The sequence below is a fragment of the Mycetomoellerius zeteki genome, unplaced genomic scaffold (genome assembly GCF_001594055.1).
Source record: "Mycetomoellerius zeteki isolate Tzet28-1 unplaced genomic scaffold, Tzet1.0 scaffold62, whole genome shotgun sequence".
In the NCBI taxonomy this organism is placed as follows: domain Eukaryota; kingdom Metazoa; phylum Arthropoda; class Insecta; order Hymenoptera; family Formicidae; genus Mycetomoellerius; species Mycetomoellerius zeteki.
In genome coordinates, this window is record NW_017257632.1 from 2,574,913 (window position 1) to 2,600,678 (window position 25,766).

General features: G+C 36.9%; 1 protein-coding gene across 1 annotated transcript in view; it reads left to right on the forward strand.

Moving 5' to 3' along the window:
- Window positions 1-25,766, forward strand: part of LOC108728450 (E3 ubiquitin-protein ligase RNF220) — a 157,926-nt gene that overhangs the window by 4,258 nt on the left and 127,902 nt on the right. The window contains exon 3 of the mRNA XM_018457006.1: window positions 7-149. Within this exon, the coding sequence (XP_018312508.1) occupies window positions 7-149 (143 nt within the window). The remainder of the gene's footprint in view (window positions 1-6; window positions 150-25,766) is intronic.

The window sequence follows — 25,766 nt, forward strand, 5'->3', positions numbered from 1 at the left end:
GGGGAGCCGCTCGCCTACCGGTACCGGCGGTACTGGTTCCGTGCCGAATCGTGGTGCAACTCCCGATGAAGAAGACCGTGATGCCAACGCCACACCAGGATCCGAGAACACTGAACGATCCACTCCGGAGGAAGGACGACCGTACAGACGTGAGTTCAATTATATGCATGTTTTTTGCTTTTTTTCCGAGCGGATAATGATCAATATGATGTGGAATCGATCTCATGTTTGAATTTTTAATTAACATTTGATTTTTTCATACAATTTTTAATTATGCTATCATATGCTGAATGAAATGAAATATGCTCGATATTTAATCACTTGTATTGATCATTTCTGTTCTTTGTACGATTTTAATATCTTTCTTAACATTAATACGGTTCTGTTCTTTGATCTTTGTTAATATATTAATGAGATATTGTTCTAAGAAAAGTATAAAATGTCACTGAAATCTTTACGTCAACTCGTAAGATACTCCTATTGACGTAATCTCAAAAACAACCACGCGGATTTTCTCCGTTTATCATAAATATTGTCCCTGTTAAACAAACTCAGCTGCGTATTCAAAATTTTCAAAACATACTGCGGATATCTTAGGAGATAAGGAAACACATGCCGTATTGTTTGAGAACAGCTCGATCTTTCTCGAGTTGCGGGCGGTCGGGGTGGACAACCCGTATATTTTTTCGCGTTGACCCCGACATACGGGCGGGTTAAAGCCGGCTACACCAGGAGCAGAATCATCGAGATTTGTATGCTTAATCTACCTAAGTCGTTTATTTGAGCCCCCGGCAACGTAACAGCTGTGCCACGGACAGCCCCGAAGAGATGCGTTCGCACGGAGGGCTTGTCCTCTCTCTTTCTCTCTCTCTCTCTCTTTCTCTGTGCGTTTGTTTATTTTTCGCCATTGTCTTAATTACCGAAAGATAGAGCCATCCATTTTTCCCCGGTCACGACGCCGCCGCCGCGGCCGTCCGCTTTTTCCGTGCTCTTCAACGTATGGCTTCCTTCACGTTGTTGAGATAACTGTAATTTTAAATAATATAATACGATATAATATTCTTTGAAAAATTCAAGTCAGATTTGATTGAACTTGGAACAAATTGTCTAAAAAGATTATTATCTAGGTAGTATATAAAATATTTAATTTATTATTTCATTATGAAAGGAAATTGATTATTATTGCTACAAAATTTGATTGATATTCTTTTAATTTATATTAATTTTTATAACTTTATAAATTTTCTTGTGTCTTTCTGAGTGGAATAATCTGGTTTATTCCGTTTATGCTAAACATCAAGTATATGTGAGGGATTTGAAATAGCTTCTTTTATGATAATTTTTATAACTATTAATGTTTTCAATCATTTTCTTTAAAAAATGATCAATAATTTTTTTATCAGTAATATAAAGTAAAAATAATTTCTCTCAAGATAAAAAAACAGTCTATGCGCTGGACCTAGCAACATCGTGAGAAATCGTACATTTCTCCGTGCAAATTCACCGTCGGCGAAAAAGCATACGATGGTCAGTTCGCTCGCTTTTCGTCGGCTAATTTTCGTTTGATTGCGAAAGAGGAAAGGGGTTGGAGGCACACGAAAAGTCTCTCCCTTCTGTCCTTCTTTTTCTCTCCCTTTTTTTTTCTCGCGTAGTTCGGGGTGCAGAGATAACGACGCCCTTTGACCGCGTCGCGCGCACCGTACCGCTCGACGTTAGCGCGTTGCTAATTAGTTGATACCGACTTTGTGGCGATGCACGGCGTGTTGCGTTGCGCAACAGGGGACAGTCATTGCGGAAAATTACTCGCATGATTGAGAGCGAAGAGTCAATTTTAATTACGGAAAATGCTGTATGAGTTTTTTAAAAATTATACAACCACACACTCTCTCTCTCTCTTTTTCTCTTTCTCTTTCTTTCTCTTTCTTGCGCTAATTATTTGAATAGGTTTTAAATTAAAAAAAAAAACGAAATATTTTTCATTGTTGGATTAAATCTCTTGTTATTTAGAAATTCCTTTGATGTATTAAAATTTATTGCTAATCGTGATTTGTGATGTGCCAGAGATATTATTAATATGTTGTTTGATGTATCTCAAACGTCGATGCTGTTATGCGAATTGGCCGCGTACGTACCTATTTTATACTCCATATATAGTGTGGTATTTTCATTATACACTCGCGTCCTTTTTGAACTGCTCCGTGAAGGGTGCATATAGAGACGCGGTTGACATACGCTCGTGCCCGTGCTTCATCGCTATTTATGGCAAATAATCATACGCGACTGTATCGTGCAATTTACATTGCGTTTGTTTGACTCTAATGGCGCGGCAAAAATATCAAGTTAATATTGATTCGCGTCTGTAATGCCTGTGTTTGGCCGCATCCACTAGTTGCTATAATCGACTATCATCATTTCAATAATCGTTATCATTTCTAAATTTTATTATTATATGTATAGTAGAAAAAAAAATCACAATATACGTTCCTATGAGATTAATATTTATAATTTCTTAATAACTTTATGATTATTCAGAATAATTCTAATTTTTTAATTTTCTTAAAATGTGATGGTTACATAGATGAAAAATTTGTGTTAATTTAAAAAAAATTACAGAAAACATAACATAGACACAAGTTGTAAGCAATCATATTTCTTCATCAAAATTGATATTTATAATATGTTAAATTAATATGTTTCAATAAATTTAACATTTATAATATGACGCATTAACACATTTTATTTATTTATCTATCTAGAATTTACATTTTATAAAACATTATTTTAATGTTATTTGATCATTTGCTCATAAATTATCTTATTTTAATTTTAAGAAATGTTGAACATCAATTTAACACAAAATATTCAAATAACACAATCGTATTATGTTGAATTAACATTCGGATATACTAAAAATTCAACATAAAATTTTAACATGGACTTAAATAGATCGTAACACAAATACAGAATGTTTTTTTTACTCTATACATTATTTACATTTGAATACGTTGTAATGAGATTTATTATCAGAAAACTTGTTATTATAAAACATGAAACAACATAATTAATTTTTCAATCGCTGTTACTGACAGGATTATCAGATCCTGTCAGTAACTTTTGATGATTAGAAGTCGAAATAAAATTGCAAATCGATCTGTAATCAGTAATTCGCCGTCGGTGCGGAGAATACCGGCGAGCAAGTAATATGTGCATTGTATTGCTCGCACATCACACCCGCGAACGCATGTACAGCCGTTACATCGGGGGGATATGCGGTGTTTGGTTCGTAGCCGGGGATTGGAGTGTACAATCGTACCGTTTGGCAGCCTGTTTGAATGTTTTGCGACGAGTTTATTCGAGTTATCAATTTCCTGGCAAATATCTGCATTTCCGCACACCCACATGTTCTCCCTCTGTCGTTCTTCCCCTGCTATTCTGTATCGTGCTTGCAGTAGCATTACATAACTGTACAGTTCCCAAAGATGCAAACTAAACCTATTCATGAACCAACAATGTTAGGTGTACATGGGGAAAGGAAAAATTAAGTCACTATACTTTTGTTTAAGAGAATACCTTTATTTTTTACAGATTAATTCGAGCTTTCTTCCCCATCCCTCTCCTGCTTCTTTCTACACGTGCAAATAAAACAAATAGAAATAAACATGACGAAATTACAAAAAATATAAAAATAACAAAAAATGTAAAAGTTAATATATAATGAAGAAATTGATTGACTTATGCCTGTTTTCAAATATATTAAATTTAATTTCTATTCAACTTACTCTTCATTTTTTCTAATTCTTAAAACTAGAAAAAGATAAAGAATTAATTGAATCAAGATTAATGTTAAATATTATTCGTTAAAATGAGAATTATACGTATATATTATTGCAGTAATTCCTCTGAACCCCATCGTGCACTTGAAAAATATCATATGTAGAAGTATTTTGTTTTCGATATATTTGAATTTAATATGTTTTTATAATATTTGTTCTATCGCCATTTTAATTACATTTTGAAATTTGCAATCCTTGTATGGCATAAATCAAAATTGTACTCATATGAAACACATATGCAAAATAAATAGTAACAAAATATTTTAAAGTCAAAACGATATAAAGGGTCATCAAAAATCATTGATAATTCCGAAAAAATATCAAAGCTTTGACATACGTGGTCGATTTAAAACAGGTACTTTTCCATGTAAAAGCGTAGGGGCGCGGCATAGACGGGCCGAAGGGCCACGCGTGTATTAGCGCGTTATCCGTATGTGTATTTTTTTTACACACGCATAAATACGCAGCAGTAATATAACATAGGTACCCCGCTCGTCTCGACGGTCATGAAATGGCGAACGTAAACCGGAAGCGTGATTTTTAGTCCGCCGCGAATGTATGGCGTCGTTTTTTTCAGTTTTGCGTATTTATGTTTGCGCAATTTTCCACGAATCTCACAATGAGAATTGTTTCCACGCATGCTGTTGAAAACGTGTAGTGAAATTACAGACTAGAAATTCTTGAAAGAAATGAAGTGAAATTGCCTGCACAAGACTTATCAATCTATTGTATTTTTGGTTGTCGATAAAAATTTTTTAATAAATTATATGTATACATGTAGTGATTAATCTAATGATAATAATAGATGTTTGCAATGTCTTTTTTAAATTGTTTTATAAATATCGAAACGGAAAATATTCGTTTAATGAAATTTATTACGATACAAGCATAAAAGTTTTAGTAAATGTTATTAGAAATAATTTCATACAAATTTATGTGAATAATAACTAGATAATTCTTCAATACATGGATGTGCTTAGTTATGTATTCTATACAGACATAGCTGTATAGAATTATGTTAGAAATGAAAAAGTTAGTAACATAATTCTCCAAGAAATGAAAAATTAATATTAAAGTAAATATAATGTAATGCAACTGTTAAAAGAATTTTTCCATTCTTATACGTTGCCATGAATAATAAAATAGAAAAGTCATTTCTTTCAAGCAATATTTCCGCATAAATATATGCATGAAAAATGTATATTGCTAGCAGTGAAGTGAGTTAAAAAAATGATCGAAGTGCGAAGTGTTAAAAGAGTAAAAATGCGACGCACATCTGCATCGCATATTTACGTAAATTATTGCTTCTTGAGGAAAGCAGTTAATATCACGTTAGTTACGACTATGTCGTACGTCACAGGTAAAAGCCCATATAAACGTCAGTTACGTCAATCATTCTTTAATGGGAATGAATTTTCGTCGACCGAGGCTAAATCACTATTGGCCAATAACGTTTACCGTTAACAAAACACCGCATACGTCAGTACTGAATTGATGTACCACTTCGCCAATGAGATGTAGTATAAATACTCGCAGACGTGATGCTGCAACTATGTTAAGCAATCGAGCGAGCGGGTAAAATCGAGTTTGCATGTAACGCGCGTAATTGCTATAGCAGTAAATCGATTGGAAATTAATGTCTCTTCGGTTCGTCTATTGGATATTCTAAATACTAACGAATTTTATCAAAACGCACTGTATGTACATAAACGGAAAGCAATTTCCGTAAACACAAAATTAAATATTTCCTTATACAATATTGATATTGTTTACCTTACGTTTATCAATTTTATCTTAAATTATACATAATCCTCAAATTTTCTTTCGTGTTTTTTCATTATTTTGAATGGTAATTTATTACACACAAAGATAGCATTACATGTGTATTATGTGGAACAGATCCAGTTTATCGTAAAAATACTTTTTCATAAAATAATTATAGTATTTTTGACGATGTATATTTTCCTCACAAATGACTGCTGCTCGAACACGTTCGCCAGTGCGCGTGTAGACGTTTCCCTCATTTGTATTCTTAGGGCGAGCCGCGAGCCGGCACCCACGATTTACTATCACGTCGTACGAATTATTTAGTAATCAAATTTCGCCCGCTTACCGAGGCTTCGACGGCGGCACAGAAGGGTGGTCGCGTCGTTGGCTGCTTTTACGATGATTTCTCTATTTTACGGTGGCTGCGTGAGAAGACCATTAGGCAACCGTCGAGATTTGGTGTAAACGTGCCATGAAAACCATTCAAACCGTGAATCCATGCTTTTTCTCGAAAAATTATCGTCGAAATATGCGAAAAAGATAATAGAAGAATGTCACCTGGTTTTCTCGAAAAATATATTAGAAAACATATTATATAAACAAATATTTTTGATTGAAAAAATATAAAAATATGAAATATTTAAGAAACAATTAAGAGATGAATGATAATCTTAGTCTTTCAAGATTCTTGAGTCCTTTATCTTGAATTTATTTATAAAGATCTTCATGTTTCTAGATACATGTTATGTAATACTTTTTATAAAAATGCAACAATTTTATATCGATTTATGCGATTTTTCGAAGATGCGTTGTTACATCGTTACATCTCGGCTTTCAGCAGCTTTTAAAAGAGATGAGTGGAATTTGCTCGCCGATAATATGTGTTTCGTTATTTTTGTTATTAAAAAAGAATTTCATAGCTGATATCGCGACCCAGATAACTCGGCACCGGCCATGGTTGAACCAACAATTCGTTACTGCGGATTATCCAGCTGTCCGTGTCGAGAAAAGGCGAGTAACGCGAAACTCATTATGATGCAGGAATAACGAGCCGCAGTATAGATTACCGGATTACAAACGAACTGGAATTATTGAATTACAAATGATTCCTCCGATTCCTCCTCCCTCTATTACGCCCGATATTTTGTTTCTTCGTTATTATTTTAAGATATGACTTTTCGCATTGGCATTGCATTTAATTTCCACTCATGCATACGAATCCTGTTGGTGCAAATATCATTTCAAGATGAAATCCATTTTACTTTGTATTCTCCACGGAGATTATTATAATCGTCTCGGAAGAATTTACGAAATTTATTTATTAATGATAATTAGAAACGTGCGTCTGTCATCGAATATAAAAATTATTGTTACATGAGGAAGTAATGTTAATTTGAATTGTATTTAGAATCGATTCTTTTGGTTTCATGTTCTATGAAAAATTTTAATTAATAATTGAGAGATATCATTTTTAAAATAAAATTATGAAATTTTGTTCCGTCATTTACACAACCCAAATTCCAGGCATAGAGCATAAATTGCGAACGATGCGTATATACACCCTCCAGTGCGACCGATGGCCAGCCCTTTGCGACTCACTCGAATCGATGGATCGAAGCGCGCAAAAACAGACGAACTGCCCGTCTGTGACCCATATTACTTGGAAAATTTTTAATTGCATTTTTTTCCATCGACAAAGAGGGCCAACGCGGTGTGCCTTACGGGTCGCGTCGCATCCATCGCGTTCGTTTGTATTCGACGGGAGCTGTTCGCGAACGAATGGCGACATTGCGAACGGACGCGCCACCTCGACGCGACCAATTACCAATCACTCTCGCGGAACAATAAAGCAAAACCGTGGAAAAAAATTCCCGTCAAAAGTATCGCGTTTCATATGCACCTAGCGCATCCCCGCGGAGCCCGCGGTGGCGTATAACTGTCGCACAAAAATAAAATTAAAAACTGAATGCTGCGGGAAAAAACGCGCTATCGCGTTGGTCTCCTTTGTTTACGAAAGAAAAATTCAACGCTCGCTTTTGATTCTCGAGTGACTCGAAATTTTAATCGTATCACGTGTCCCTCGAAAGTGACGTAAGTGCAGTTTTGGAATACCGGATAGTATATCATCTGACATTTTCACTTTGTGAAAGCGATAACAAAAATTCTTTGGTAGATACCAAGTACCAAAAGTGACTGTTGATGACTCATTTAAGAGTTTTATTTTCTCGACATAATTTTCGTTTTATTACCCGAGAGGCACTCTTTCTGTTGCGTCATACATACTATCAATTTAATGGCGCGATAATGTCTATAGTGGAGTTAATTCACGGATGTGGGTCCAGTCGAATGGTCCGGCGCAATATTAGATAACACCACTTTATATATATGACCATCGATCCAACTTCAAAGTCGGTTACTTTCGAATACTATAAATCGTACGCTTCTATTTACTAATTTTCTAATTAATAATATCAGCGTATTTATTAATAGCAGCTAATAATTTGCTTCTCAGAAATATTAAAAACTGGACAGGACATATAGAACAGATATAAAACAAATTTTTTTTAAATTGAGATAACGGGGAAGAGAAAGAGAGCAGAAGCGAACGCAAAGCAGCCGTAATCGATCTTACGAAGGTATTTAACTCGGAGAGATGAGTCAAGGGGAAGAGGCGAGTTTCGCGTAAAAAGCGGTGATAGGATGAAGCGGAGAGGAAGGAAGGAGGACACTATTCATCACCAAGTGGTCCGAGAGTGGTGCAACTGCAACTGCGGCGACGTGGAGTTCGCCGCGCCTCCACGCGCGCACAGTCGCTGTAGAAAGGTGGAAGAAGCAGATTGAGGGATGGTGGGAAGGGATAGGGGCAATAGAGATGGCAGAGTACTGGCGGTGTCGTAGCAGGGAGTAAAATAACTGAGATACTGGCTGTATTCTCCTTCTCCTCCTCCTCACGACTGCAACTAGCTAGGCGGAGCTCGCGGACCGGGCTCTATATAACAGCTGCATTGCATTGGGCATCTAGACCCCTCCGCCTGCATTCTTGCGCAATAGAAACGATCTTCGCGTCTTTCACCCTCTGCGTCTTCCTTTCTCTTTTTATCTTTTTGTATACGCTGTGCATGTGCAACCAACCCTGTGACTTATACGGGACTTATACGTAGTGTCCGTAAAAAGGTGCACAGTACGGTAGTAGGGTTTTATCCTTAAAGCAGCTTGCGGACTTCATTTTTCTTTAGCGAACACTTAATTCCAAAAGTGACTGGTCGTCATGAATATTTTTTATTTTCGTTAATCGTACGATGTTCTTTTTATTACTTGTAAGTAATTATTGACTATGGAATATAGTTCGATATAAAATAATTATGATATCATATATACATATAGCTCTGTCATGTCAGAATATTTGGCCAACACAGGCAATGTATAAAATAGAATATTAAAATAGTAAATGATTCGCTCTGTAAGAAATATTTAATTTTTGTATAAGCATTTATATATATTTCTCAATACATCTCTAATTTTAAGAGATAGAACATTCTATCTCTTTTCGAGTGAATTTAAAATTACTTTTTTCTGATGGTGTTCGATTCCTTATTTCTGTTTATATTTTTATGTCTTTTTTTATTTAAAATATTCGAATTTTTTTATAAATAAAGTTTATACGTTAATCTGAAATGAAGTTTTTTCTTATCAATACAGTTAATAAGAAATAAAATGACATTAATAGACCTTAATTACTATGAGACCGAATCTTCTTTCAAAACTCACTCCTTGTAATAAACTGTAATCTTCGTACATTGTCAGTAATAAAATCTTGGCTCTGTCTCAGATATATAGATACGTGACCCTGTGCATTCATCACTTTTCTCGCCGTCAGGTCGACGAACTCCCTCCTCCGATTGTTACCATCCCCACGTGGAAACACGATTGTTTCACCTTTTCCTCTTAGCTATCCAGTCGATGTCGTATCTTTCTCTTTTTATTCTCTCCGCGAGAAATGCGGATACTTCGTTCGTGAGAGGGGGTTACTGATTTCCTCGTGTGCGCGGGTGTGTGTATGTGTGTGGTTGGTAATTTTCTCTTCCGTCTTCCGTCTTTTATCCCGTCGTTTCCGCGCTCGTTTAACGATCTGGTTCGCGCTGCTAGAAATAGAAGCTCCGCCTCCTAGACCAGAAGCCGAAGGCTGAATGAGAGAGAAAGAGATAGGAAGAGAGAGGAAGTATGAGTTAAAGAGGAAGAGAGACAGAGAGGTATCCTCCTCCGCAACCATGGGAGGACGAGACTCCTTGCGAAGCCCTGGGCGTGGTGAGGGAGGAGCTTCCTATACTGTATACGAACTCGTTTATATCCAACAACGACGGGAGCTTCTACGGTCGGATGCAACCGACGTTGGCGTCGACGTCGCCGAGACCGTCGGGATCATGACGCAGAGTTTTGTGTTCAAAACTGTGCATCGTTGTGTTTAATCTCCATTGAATATTTTTCGACTATTTAAAGATTATTATTATACAAAATAAATTTTAATCTTGTGAGAATTTCAATTTTTATTGACTGTTTAGTTACTATCATCATTATCCACTGTATATCATGCTTTTTAAATTATGTAGAAAATACGGTGGATAATGATATTAGCATTGTTATATTTTCAATTAGAAAATTATTATGGAGAGAAAGTACCACGTATATATATATATATATATATATATAAAAGTATATGAAGGCAACTGATATCTTGTGCGAATATATATATTTATAAATATACTCAAGTAAACTCACAATAGATTTGACTATATCACAGGTGAATTCTGTACATCAGTTACATTCGCTCAGAACAATGGAACGTACAAGCTCGAAATAATTTTAATCAAAGACGTTAATTTCAATTTATGATTCACGGCGGATTCGACTGGGCTTTAACATAATTTAATGAAATTCGGTGCTAATGCAACATATTTGGCATACGTATTCCGTCGGATGGAGTAGAGTTTCCCTGTAATTTTAATTAAAAGTATTGATTTAAATTCTACGTACTGCTACTATGGCTCTCCACATATTAATTCGATTCATTTAACGTGCGTCGTCAATTTTATTCCCATCGAGTAGTCTGTAATTGTAATGCAGAGTCGCGAGATATCTTTTTTAGACGAACTCCGATCGCGCGGACTTGCGAGGCACTTCTCGTGCGTTTAGGTAACTAATTTTTTTCCGCTTGCTGTCCATTGCAGCTGCAAGAGTGTATATGTTGGTATATAGAGAAGATAAAATTTGCGTAGGATCTCCCAATCTCGTGTAACTTGATAAACATGAGACTTCGTAATGAATGTAACGAAGAGGGTTAATTTAGATTCGCAGTGGATATGACCGAATTTCGAGCTTTATGAAATCTGGTAACGGTGTATGTATGATTAATGTACGATTTAATTAAAATTTTATTTTACTTTGTATCAATCGTGACATATCTTTTTCAAAAGGGAAAGATATATACTTCGGATAAAACAGTACATTCTTATTATTAGTGCCATAAGATAAAAATTTCAATCTATTTCAATCTATTTAATCGAAACTGCATTAAATTTCATTTTGCGATTATTACCTATTAATTCTATTGCTTAGCAAAGCAAACGAAATATTTTATACGCTCTCAAGATGTTCTAAATATTTTTTTGCCTTTGTTTTATCGTTGAAAGAAATATATTTAGTATCTCTTATTCGGCCCTTAAAGTCTAAAATGTACAATATGTTCTTGCTTCCTGTTTTTTCCTTTTTGCTCCATGCCTTTTTCCTTCTCAGCGATAGTTTTATCGACAATCGCGTTTCTTTTGATGTCTTTCTTGTCTCTCCCGAAGTTGGTCAACTTTATCTCGGGCAACAGAAAATGAAGAAACTAGATAAGAGACAAAAAAGTAAGAAGTAAAAAAACAAGAAACAAGAGACTAAGGGCATATCGTAGATTGGGCTTTAATTTCTTGATGTCACACGTTCTACGATCGACGTTTACGTCCGTTTACGTGACAATCGCACGAGCAACGACAAGAGTGAGACCGGAGGAGACGCAGGAAGGTGGACGTCGCTCGAAGGAGGGTTAAACTGTGCAGTTTGCCAATTTGCCGCAGGCGTCGTCGGTAGGTGCGTAGGTGCGCCATACCGTGCCAGGACACACGCCACGTTTAGCGGGCCGGGAGATGAAGTGCACGAACGAACGAGATTCGGCGAGAGGCTGATGTGCGGTTGAGGAGATTAATATGCGCGCGAGGCTCGCGCGCGCCACCCCCCTTATCCTCATCCTTCACCCTCGTTTCACCCGCGTGTCCGCGGCTCTTGCGCCATCGTCGTTTTGCTCTTCTCTCCCTGCTCCCTCGTCGACCACCCCTGCTCTCCGTCTCTCTTTCTCTCTCTGGTCGCACCCCCGCAGTCCCATTTGCGAGTGGCGGCGATATATACACACGTATAAATCCAACGGCGCGCACACGTGTACCTACGTATACCGCGGCCGGTCCCGGGCATTTAGTAATTTCTGTCACGAGCCGAACGTTCCGTTCGGAACGTCAACTCACGTGTAACTGCGGAGCGAATGGCTGCTCACGTATGCGTCGAGCTTAGCCGGCAACCGCGAGAAGAGGATGGCCTCTGCGAGAAAATTCGAGCGCATCGCGACGCTGATGGCCTCTAGCCGCCCTCGGGCTCGCCACGTTCGTGCAAATAGCCTGCGCGTGGAATATCGAAACTGTCATCTTACGCATAGTATAAGTATATGGGCGATATCCAATTCGATTTTTTTTATATCAAAGTAGCTAAATATTATTTATATCTATTAATATCAATTTAGACAAAACTTTTCTCCTTTTAATATGCGAAAAAATTGGGTTGAATTCTACAGTAATTTGAAACAAAATCTCTTTAAAAAAATATCAACTGTATGAAAAAAAATTGTCATGAATTTAATAATATTGATACATTGAAAGAAAAGATTGGCTACTGCAGCAAATTAGATGGTAAAATATGACATAGCATTTTTAATTGGTTACAGCAGCCAATTGAAATCCTATACTGACATTGCGGATAGATTAATGCAACCCAAAATTGACTGCTGCAACCAAAAATTGGTTGCTGCAGTCAATTAAAAATGCTATGCCATATTTTACCATCTAATTTGCTGCAGCAGCCAATCTTTTTTTTCATAGTTAAATATATTTGTAATTTATATTTATAACAGGAAGGTGTTTATCTTAAGTATTATGCATGAATTTTATTCTTGAAATGGACTGAAATTGAAAGACTGATTTAACTTGATATGGACACTTTAAATTGAAAATAAATTCAAAGCTAAATATTCTAGAAATTCAAAAGATCGAAAATGATGTTTTTGCTTGGCACAATATATATTGATGGAATTATATTCTGCCTTTATTTAGAATCCTTCAGAACCGCATTGAATTTGTTATTTGCATATTTAAAAATCGCTGTCTATTTTGCATCACTTAGTCTTTTTTTTGTCTATTACATTAATTTTTGTCGCAATAAATTAATCGCAGATTTAAGAATATTATTAATATCAGATTATTAATATTTTTATAAACATGCTTGTTAGCATCATTAATTATATTGCTTGTCATTTAATAAGGGATGTTTGATTCTGCTTATGATTGCATTTTAAGAAAAAGATTTCGGCGCGCGATTTGCAAAATGTATATAAATTCACACAGAAATATTTTTTAATATTTTTAAATATTTTTAATAATTTTTAATTAAGATTTTTAATGATGCAAATAACAATTTAAATAAAAAATAAATATAAATTTAATAATAGAGCTAAAATCCGCTTTGCTATTAAATTTATAGTGTCAAAAATCTAATTATTTGAGTTATTCCTGCATGCTTCTACTTACCATAATTGAGTAGGAGTAGTGGCGACTTCATAAATTAGGTTAAATTTGACACTGTAGATTTAATTTGATCGAATATAGGATTTTTCTTATTTAATTAGATTAATTCGGTGTCCAAATTCGTATCATAATTGTCTAATTTGTTGTGTCATAAAATGATTGAATGACGCCAGAAAAGCTACGCACGCGTGTAAACTAGTTTTTTTTTCCGGAGAATTTGGGGAGAGCGAATCGCGGAACATTCTTGCTCGGGCATTCCGAAGGCATTCCGCGTGCATTCCGCGGAAGGGTTGAGAGGGCGAACGGCTGCAGTTAGTAGGACTGGTCGGTCATTCGACGGGGTGCAAAGAGCGGCAGAAATCACGCGTGCGGTTTTGCGGGCTGCGTTCCTAACCGCCGAACGCCGAAGTTCGGATTGAACTGTCACCATCAGCCCGTACGCCGCGACCGCGTGACGTATATTCGTTCGTAATAACTGCGGTCGACCAGTCGAGACACTCGGTAAATGTTGTTTTACGAGCCGTGCCGTCTTTTCTTTCTTGTGCCTCTTCATGTAACACGTTTTGATGCTTACCAATTCGCTTCGGCCTAACTGAGAACGTGCTGGGAGATACTCCAAAGCGGATACGTCGAATACGAGACACGTCAACCAAGTGGCTTTAACCACTGTAGCTTTGTATCTTCGAAACATAAAATAATGTTGTAGCCTGTTGTCATGAAAGCAGACTACGTCTTTCGCTTTTGTCATAGAAATATAAGCCTGTTTCGATTTATTAGTTTTCATAAACATTATTAAGTATATCATTATTTTTAAGATTTTAATTAACTATATATAGGAAGATACGAGGATCAACTTTTTTCTTTTTTTTAGTTTTGAGAGATTAGTGAACAATGTTATCTTAATATAAGAGGTTTCCAGATTATGATAGCTACAATAGGATTACTTATATCAGTGCAATGTATAAAGCTTATAAATATAAATACTAGAATTCTAATGTATTTTGGATCTATGAATTCCATTTTGTTAAACAAAAGTGTATAATATAATCGAAACTATTTATAATAATTAGCACACCGTTAATGTTTTTTATTTGATTTTTATGACTTTTAAAAGTGGAATAGAAACCGATTCTAATTTAAGTTATGTATCAAGAGAACCAAAATTTTTTAGTGAACGAGTTAATAAATGAATTATAAAAATGATTGGTTAGTCATCGACGCGCCGTAAAATGATCCACCGAATTCGATCGCAGTAACATGTAATACGTGGAGGGCTTGATTTATGCTCGATCACTCTCACTCAGAAACGCGCACGTACGCACTCATGCACATACGCACAGATACAACAAAGAGAAAGAGAGAAAGAAGACAAAACATTTCTGCGTCGCACTATATTGTCGAAGGCGTGGGCGTCGCCGGCCTATCGGCGGTTTTCGGAGGCTGGAGGCTATTTGTCCACCGTTACATTGTTACCATTTTATTTGCCCGCCCGTTATATATGGCGGCACATACGTATGGATACGCGTCCATATATCTGGACCAGGCCATAAAAATACCAGCGAGAGCCGATACGTCGGGTATTATTAGAAGCTCAAAACAAGATTGCTCGGACGACTCCGACTTTCGTGGCCCTCCACCTTCGTTTCTGCACACCCTTCGTCGGTCAGCCCTTCGTACTGTCACCACTCGCCCCTTTCTCATAGAGCGATCTCGGTACGGACAGTCGCGAAAGCCCTCCTAACTGGAAACGTATCGTCGTAGTAATCGTCTCGAATCCCTTTTGCGTAAAAACATTGACGAGTTTTGTCTCCGCGACATAACACGTGATGGTTCTCAATCTAAATCTTACGATTTCTAGTCTCTCTTATCCTTTATGTCACGCTGAAATCTCACAGATTTGTTTCCATCTCATAAGAATAATGTAAAAAATAAAATATTTTATTATAATATATAAGTTGTAATTATATTGTATACTTTAAAAAGTAATCAGGGATGTGTATAGCAATTTTTTTATTTTTCAACATCATTTACAAATTAAATTTTTAATTAATTACAAACTCAGTAGAATCCATTAAATATATACTATTCAATAGTACACATGAATAAAAACTTAATAAATTTTCATAAACTTAACATTCAAAATCAAAGAGAATACGAAAAATTTTGATTCTAAGGTTAATTTACTCACATTTTTATATTTGAATAATTATTCTACATAAACCGCGCCTGTTATCTCACAAATGTATCAGCCGCGTCGGAAAGATTTTACGCCGGCAAAAATTATCCGAGACTTAGCTCGGTGTTGAAAAGGTACCGGGTGGAAGAGGAACGTCCTGTCCGCCGATCGTTCACAAAAGAATATGAGAAAAGGAAGAAGCGGCTTACGCGCGCAAGGCTAGGAACTTAAGCCTACCGGAGTAAGACGTTCCACCTTTAGCCCTTTGGCTCATGGCGCCTTCGTGGATATTTACAACGTCGCCCGGGTCCACGTCGAGCGGAAGCCGAGGAGTGAGAAATGGTTGCGCCGACAATTAACTGAAATCACACCGGGGCCAAGGCGGTTTGTCACTGTCTACGTTCTCGAACTACCGTGCCCTGCTGTAGCCGTTAGTATCACTAATGCCATACGTTGACTATTGTCGGCCCAATATCGAGAAACCCACAGCCGTAGTTCAATAATTAAATTTCTCCATTTTTGCTGATTGAGATTTTTTTTTAATAACTATGAGTACTTGTGTTATACGATTTTATGAGAAATATCATAGCCACATAAATATGTAGCCTCGCGATTAACAAAAAAGCTTAACCTTGGTAGGAATATACACTGCCGTCGAAAGTTTCCGGACATGGAACTTAAAATTGCATAATATTCAGGTCACCGTAACTCGGTAAAAAATCATCGCAGACAAAAAATAAAACAGCATTTTAAAGTTTGAAACTTATACTTTAGCATGCTTTTTATTTTTTTGTCTGCGATGATTTTTTACCGAGTTACGGTGACCTAAATATTATGCAATTTTAAATTCCATGTCCGGAAACTTTTCAATGGTAGTGTATATGTATATACATATATATACACTGCCGTCGAAAAGTTTGTCTGCAATGATTTTTTATCGAATTACGGTGACCTGAATATTATGCAATTTTAAGTTTCATGTCCGGAAACTTTTCGACGGCAGTGTATGTGCAGTTCTTTTAGACATTCATCCAGTTATTGTCTAATAAATTCCCATTAGTTATATTGCGTAGGAAATGGATAAAAACTTGATAAGTTTTTATTAATTGGCTGAAGCAATTTTCCTGGTAAAAATATGTACAATTTGTATATACACTTGTCTAGTTATTATCTAATATTAATAGATTATTATTAATTAAAATACTGATAAAAAGTGATAAAGAAAGAAAGAGACGGTATTCCCTTCACATCTTTCGGTGTGAGAACGCCAGTGGCGCGTTCTCTTTGACACAAGCCTAGCTGTGGAAATGCGATTAAGTAATTAAGGGATTTTTAATCTTGTCCCGGTCTCACCCTCGTTTTGACACCGGTCACGAGTCAGCGAAAGAATAAATAAACTCGAAGCCGTTGCCGTTCACAGGAATTAAATCGCTGATGAAGAGCCCGTGCCGCTTTTTTTCCGCTTCTCTATCTCGGTTCATGCAAATCAATACATTACCGTGATGCGAACGTATGAGCCTCAAATCTTGTTCTCGTCCATCCGCCGTGTCTTGTTTTAAATTAAATCTCAGTTCTCGTTTAATGACTATTAAAAATATCCATTATTTTTCTCTGTGCATTTAGTTGATTGGTGACTCGCATCGTGACCAAACATTAAATTTGTTTTGAAAAATTATTAAAATACGAAAATTATATAGTCTTAATATGTAAGATACAAAAACAATTTTCAGTTTATTTATCAAGTATTAGTATATATAAAAATATGTACTTATATAATATATAGAGTTACAGAAAAGGAATAAATGTAATTAAATTGCAAAGATAAGATTCAACCAATGTATTGACGGTATATTTGTGTCACATATAAGTAAGTCGATATCTATTTTTATCTGTAATCGTGGATCAGTTACACGACTGATGATTCCAAACAAAGTTCCCGCAAGGACTTGTCGGTTAAATGCGAGGGTGACTTCGGTAAAGAAGAACGAACAAAACCGAGTGGAGTCACGGCAAAGGGAAAGAGAAGAAGCGTGTTTGGTTACAAGCAGCGAGACATTTATCCTCGCCCTTTTAGCATTGCTCTGCTCAACCGCCCACGTGTATACATCGAGTGAGTCGTGTACGGTGCTGTAGTTGAACCATAAAATGATCTAACGATCTATCTTTCGTGATTTCTATTCTTACAACTTCCATAAATACGTAATTGTAATAATGTTTCTCATTACAGCAAAATTACACTGAACTTAACTTTCTCTTTTTGCAAAAGTAATAAATATAGGGAATTTTAAAGTTTTTTCTGACTGTCTAATATACGAAAGCGTCAATTAGAAAATACCAGCATAATTTTGTAACGTATTTATCTACAAAGTACTTCTTTATTAATAAGCATTAACAAGTAATAGACGACAGTGCTTTTATTAAGACATTACTTATCTAACTTTTTGTTAGTTGGATAATCTAATAGATTATATGTATGTGGCTACAAGTTGATCAGTTTTTCTGTGAGAAAACAGAATGGAAAAGAGAAGGTCGATATCTTCTCACGTGCCTTCCTTCGCTGGTCCTTGTTCCGAAATCGCTCTCGATTTCGTCGTTTTCTAACATTTGACAATTATTCGGTAATTTATCAAAGCGTCCGCGCACAATGGCCCGGTACGAGAGCAATCGAGAACGGCTCTGCCTTTGTGAGTCTTGCACGCAACACGGTGTCTGCGAAATACTCATCCGCGAAGTGCTTAAATTTTTCGATCTTTATAAACATTGAGTATTTAATATTCAACATTCTTAATCTTAAGAATATATCAATAAATTTTACTTTCAACGACAAAAAACCAATTGTCTCTAATTTTTATTTTACAATATTTTAATTTATAATATTTATAATAATTATATGCAAAAATTTTATTGCAAATTTTAATCTTATATATCATGTTGAATGGTTCCATAATAATGATGGCAAACGAATTTCATATATTTTTTTGTAATTATGATATAAATATGGTTTAAAAAATAATACAATTTCTCTCTTTCTCTTTCTTTGTAACGTTATATACACACACATATATATATATATATGGTATATACATATATAAAGAATTTAAAAGACATGATATTTTTATTACGACTGAAAATATAGGATTTAAATCGAGATCGTTGTCATAAATTCAAGAATTAATTGAATCGAATATGTACTCTTTTCCGGATATCAAGAACACAAGTCGCATTAGTCTCTTACAGCTTCTACCAGCATAAAAAGGCTACTTTGTTCAACGATTCGGAAATTTGCGATTGGCGCAAATCGTTTGTACCGGCTTTTAATTATAATTAAATACGTTAGCACTGAGACTTCGAATGACGAGCTCGATAGTGAGGTTGCCTCCAATTAGCGGCATACGTCGGTAATATAAAGCACTAACGTCGCAGATCGACACCGTATTCCATCGCTGATTATCAGCCCGATGGCAGACTTCGATCGGTAATCTCCACGCTCTTAATATTCCCGGCGGCCACTTAACAGACCGAAGTCCGGTTACTTTGTAGCAATCGAATCAGCGGCTACAAAACCGGCGACTAACGATCTTGTCGCTCGGTTTAGCGAATAAACTATCGCAGAAACGGCCGGCGGGCATAGCGGCGGCAGCCACGGGCAGCCGGTTGTTTTTAATTTTTCCCGCCGGTTCTGCGGACTGCGCAGGATGATTTTTTTTACGACCGCCGTCGCAGCGGAACTGCGATTTCATTTAATTTCACTCGTTTGGGATCTGGACTCTATAGCGAGTCATTAGTGCGTGAGTTAACATCAGAGTTTACAGTTTGGTGCAATGCAGCAACACGCATCGCGTTTGCCCCGCTCCGCATTTTTATACGCCGCGCTTGACTTCGCGTATATAATTCGCGTGAATGCGTTTGATGTAACTCGACAGAGTGCCAGCCATTTTCCCTCTGAGAATAAGCGCAAAATTATATAGTATACGTATAAAGAATTTCGTATTATATATATATCAACTATTGAAAGCCAGTTTTTTATTTTCTGCTTTCTTTTAAAGACTACATTTTATTTCATACATACTTTTGATATGTAAATGCGTTTCGGGAATTTTTGTTTCTGGGATTCTATTTAAAAAATTTTTTTAATATTTTTAATATAGTATAATATAAATTGTAGGAATTCTATTTTGCTACTCTCTCTAAAAGCATTTTTTTCATAATATTCTATACAGATTATTATATATCATATTTATTTACTTTAACAGTTAATTATTTACTGCAAAGAAATTCGTTCACAAATAGATGCTCGTGTTATCGTAGAATTGGTGACGCAAGTACATTTTCTCACACGTGCGTCTCCAATCTACTAGTAATCGATTTATCGGACATTTTCTGCAAAGGAGGAGAGAACCAGCTATATATTGTTAAGCAATTGTAGACCTCGTCCGTATACCTTGTCCGTAAACGTGATTTCGTACGCGGCGTATAATTCGTCGACACGTAACGAGCACACTTGCTCTCTGCTTTTTTTCGTGGCGAATTATCGAGACACCCGGTGCAGCAGGTATCCGTGGTATGGACGTGGCTGCCGACATTGAAACGAACAAGCGCGGTCCCGCGTTCGGAGCGACGAAACAAAACTATCTCATTGTGTGTTAATACACCGTGCCGCTTGCTCACCCGACTCGTGCGGCCTGCAACTGCAACACGCGGCGATGGTGCAGTCTTAAGTTGTGCTCACATCGCGATCCGCTCGATCGCGAAAACCCATTCCGGCATACGAGGATTATAGTAATGTTCCCATGTTCGTGGTTCCCACGTTTGCTGTGAAAAATTGAAGAGCATCTCCTACTCTGAAGAAGAATCTTCATTTCGGATGTTCTTAAAATATAATATATCCATATGAACAGTCATGAAACTTGTCTGACTCCATATTATTATCGCATATACACAAATAATTTATTCTTTGATTATAGATGCATCTCGCATTCTTTTAACATCGTGAGACCACACATCTTGAGAATTTTCTCAGTCGTTGTAAAATACGACTTTATCCTTGCAACGTTGCACCGTTAAGATAAGCGTGCGTGCCGAAAGAGTTCAGAACCTTCGAGCGTAAACCCTTCGTTTGCGTAAAGGGTGCGTAGAGGCGCGTAAAGTTGCGAATGCTAAACCACCTGAGTGTTCACTCTCAGTGTTTCACGCCTTTTACTCTCGCCAAGAATCTTCTCGTTCCCTCGATCGTTCTCGAAGGCCTCATAACTTTTCCACGCGAACTCTAGATCGTTCTCTCAGTTAGAAATTTTCTTCGAGTGATTTGTAAAAACTTAAACATCATTTAAACCGAAGGCTTGTAAAAAATAGAAAGAAAGAGAAAGATAATTGATAGTATTTATATTAAAAAAATATAGTGTTGTATCAGATATAATGTCTTGTATACTTAATACGAACACTGTAAAAAAATCTCAACAAATAATTTTATATTAAAATATTTGTAATAATTTTTAAAGTTTTTTTTTGCTATTATTTATTTTACGATACGCTTTAAATTTCATTGAGATTGTGTATTAGTTGTATATAGTGTATAAAAAGTTCGTTTTTTTTTTGCAAAGATTTTTTGCAGTTGTCAATTAAAATGCTAATAATCTTAAACCGCCTCTGATTCTGATACTTCATATCTTGTTGATACTTCGTTTTTGCTTTGCTCAACGAGCTTTTCGGTCGTATTTGCATCTTCTTAAGAACCGCATGAGTCGCGTATCTCTTTAAATATTCAGAACGCGCGAAGCCCATATGGACGACGGTAGACGCGGTCGGGGGAAACGGTAGATTCGATAATACGTTGCTCCGACCGATTCGTAGCCACGAGTTTGCGAGGGAAACTAGCGAGGCGGCATCCCTTGTATTCTAAATTACGCGAAAATTCGAGGACCAATTTTCAGCAGCTTAGAGGATTCTCTATCTTTCTCTTTCTCTATTTCTCTCTCTCTCTCTCTCTCTCTCTCTTGCGCAGGTTTCGTCGGCAGTTAGTAGGTATGGGCGGGCCACATATTGGATCATATCGTATCTTCTCACACCCCATGAATAATGCATCTCAAAGGTCGCCCTCCTCTGGCCCCTGTTCTTCTCCGCTTCGATACTCGATCTCACCTGCTCCCTCTTCTCCATTTCTCTCTTTCCTATCTCCCTTTCTTTTTTCCATTTTGCTTTCTTGCTCGCTTCCTCTCGCGAGAGCCCGAGTCGCGTTCCGAAATCTCTTCGTAATTAAAGCTGCCATATATTTTACTTTAATCGAGAAGATCGGCTGGCTACTATTGGCCGCAACGATTTATCACGACCGGACCCATTCGTCCGCCTCTCTTCTCGCTTCTTCACCTCCGCAGAAGATTATAATGCTGAGGATGTATGTACCAACGCAGTGTAATTGCGGAACGTTCTCACGATTCTGCGACTTCCCGCCTCCTGAATCACGGATGCAAACGATGATCTGAAACGTGCGTTACTTATTTAAAAAATATCTTTGTGAAAGAGGAAGAGAGAGAGAATAATAATCATGAGAAAAATAATTTTGCTAATTAATTATTACACGTAATATTTATTGTAACTATCGATTTTTTACATCGTTTTTTATTTCGCTCTTTTTGAACTTGACAGAATCAATATCATTCCATACATCAAATTATCGTTACAAGTAGAATGAGGAAAGTATACAAACAGAGATCTATTTTTTCTAGTATATTCAATATGTATATTGAAAAATGCATTGCATTTTAACGATTTGCTCAGGCAGTCAAGTTGGAAGTCGAAACGTTGGTTGTAGCTCGTTTTTCTTCTCTTTCGCGCGCAAATCGCTTCCAGCCCGCGAAGGCGGAGAGATCCAGTAGCCCTTGAAGCAACAGAAGCAGCAGTCCTGGTGTCACAGACTGTGAGATAAATCTTGGATTACCACGCGCTCCCCTATCCTCCTCCTGGCCTTGCTCCTTGAGTAGTAGCACCTCGGCATCCCGATTCTTCTCCGTCTACGACATTCACCTCTTCCTTTTCCTTCCTCTCTTTTCTCTCTTCGTCCTCGCACCCTGCTCAGCGACACAGGCTTAGCACCGTTTTACACTCGGGCGAGAAGGACTCGCGAACTACTGTACTCCTGGATTTACAACCTCGAAGACGCTGTTTGGTAAATCGCGTGCGAGAGCTCCGTATTAATGAGCGATTAGAGACATAAATCTGACTTTAACTCTCACCCCATTTTTGTCATGTGCGAAACTTGTTATTCTTATCGTGGATTGTTAATACAGTAGACTATGTGGAGGAATATTTCGAAACTATTTTCGTCGCTTCCACACATCTAGGATGTATGATACATGGATTGAATGATTGAAGAGATTAAAACTTTTTGTTTACGGAAAGAACAATTTTGCTAAAGTATAAAAAAATTTAGTTAAGTACAGATCTGAAAATAATTTGTTGTGAAATAATTATCTTATTATTATTATCTTTAGGATATATTATTCTCCGAAAATTACTTTTTTTGCGAATGATGAAAATTGATCCTCATCGAGTGCAAGAGTGTGTGCAAAGGCGAAAAACTGGCGCGTTAAGAGGGAGAAGAGTGAAAGCAACGAGAAACGAGGAACCCTCCTCGTCTTCTCGGTGATCCGCGAGACGCCACGGGAGTCGGAGTAGCTCGAGCGAACCCTCTTAAATTAATTACAGGGAAAAGATCCGCGAGCATCCCCCGGCAGCCAGCCGCCCTTGCTCCTAGAGGGCAAAGGAGGATACGCGCGCGCGCTCAGCCAAGTGTCTAACGGACGAAAATCCTCGCTAAAGGAGCGGAATGCTCGCCGAAAAAATTCCTCTCTGTACGCCTCAAACGCCGAGATTTTAAGTAGCCTCCTCTTCTGTGTTTCCCTCCTTTGCTTCCCCCACCTTCTTTTCCCTGTCCTAGAGTGTCCTATCCTTGCTCTTCTATCCCTTAGGTATCCTCGTGGATTCTTTAGACCTGCTTTCCTTCAAATTGATTCGGTAAATTTACTCGATGTGTACGCCTCTTTTGCCTGTGCATGCTTAGGGAAAATTAAAAAGTACGTCGATAAAAAATACGAGACATCTTGTCTCGCCAATTTGCATGATTTTTGTCATATCTTTAGAAGATCGAATTAAAAAATTAATTTATTTTAATATTATAGTTTCTAAAGATGTATAATTGAAAGAGAGATTAAGATAGCAATTGAGAAAATTAGACAACAGTTTAAGACGTGTAAACGTTTAGAAACATTACATATGTGAATACGTGTTCACACCGAATCCGGGGAAATGTACATGTATTATTACCGACGAACAGATCTCTAAATAGTTGCGAAGTTTCCGGGGCCAACTCGCTAGAAATGTTGCTTGTAACCCGGCTTTATCGCGGATCTCGTATAGAATGGTGGAGAACAAGCTCTACCGGCTAATGCCGGTGTAATCCCATAAGCGGCATAAGTCCCGATGACTGGTCGGAATAATTCCGATAGGCCGTTTCACCCTCTTTGTCGCGTTCGAATTTCTCGTTCCTTTCTGTCCCGCAGAGTTTTGCCATCCCCGACCGAGCTTACTGTTCGCCAAGAAATAAAATCGTAGGATTTCGCTTAACCTTTCGTTTGATTAGACAATTACTTCTTAAAAAGATTTTTTTAGTCTTGCCAAATATTTTGCATCGTATTAACATTGCGAACGTATAAAGTGTTACGAAATTCATTACTTAAGAAAGTTAGAAAGATAAACGCCACATTAAATTTTACATAATCGAATATTGGATGTTGAATATGCTGCCATTAGAATATTAGAATAAATGAATTTTCTTTTATAACAAACAAATGCTCTCGATGAATATTACTTTTAGCACTTAGTTTTCACGTTATGTTACAAATATCGATATCGAGAATTGAGATTGTTGACAATATGTATAAAAAAATAACTCACACTTTTTGGTGACCGAAATATCGATAGCGGAAACTTTGACCCGATGGAGAGATAATCTGTGTGTACTTTTAATATGGCTTCTCTTCTCCAATTACTCGATCTCGTCGTTTGTTGATTCAATCTCACGATTTATACGTGCACAACACACACACATAGTAGCGTTATTTGCTTTTTTCTCGTTCGCGTCGCACCTGTATTTGGTTTTCTTTTTTAAAATCGAAATTCCAAAGTAATTGTCTTTATTGCGAGATATTGCTTTTGACTATTTATCGTACAATTTTGTGATACGCGGACGTGCACTGAATATTAAATTTTCGTACTGGTTTTTATCGACTTGTCCGCTATCCTGTCCAATATTGAGTACGGAATTAAACAACTTGCTTTTATATGTTGCATGTCCTCTATGATATGTATAATATTATTTATAAAATTCTATACATATAACAATGAGAATTAATATAATCCATTCTGGAGCATAAAATATTTTATATCTTAAAAATATTAAATATAATAGAATAAAATATTTATATGATTGTGCACGCATACAATAATAAATCTATTTCTACTTTATAAATAAATTTTCAAAAATTATGAATAAAAATGATTACTAACGTTCTATAATTTCTGTTATATTTTGCATTACGAATGTAAAGTTGTTAATGGAATATAATTAAAATTTAAGGCAGCATCGGAGCTTTGCCAACGACCGCGTAAATCGTAATGAGATCAAGAGATCGCGTGAAACACGGGTGCTATTAGCGTCAGGCCGGGGAAGCCGCTAGATCACCAGGATCTTGAAGAACTCGCGGGGAACCGAGGACAGATCGTAAAACAACCGATGCGGTGTTGGCGCGACAGAAGTAGAAAATACAAGCGAAGTGGAACACAGGCGAGCTGTGTCCTCTTTTGCATTAAACGCGCATTCCGTGCCGAACGATTAAGACTTAAGAGAAACCGCTGTCCCCTGCACACAGAACAGACGCACGAAGACACGAATGAATGTCCTTATTGTCTCTTACCGTGAGAACCCCAGACACGCGCAAATCCGATGTAATTAAATAAACGATTAAATAAACTATACACGCCGCGTGAACCGCGTTCTCGCGATTCTTATCTCCGCGAACTGCCTGCTTTTACATCCGTTTTTGTAGATGATGT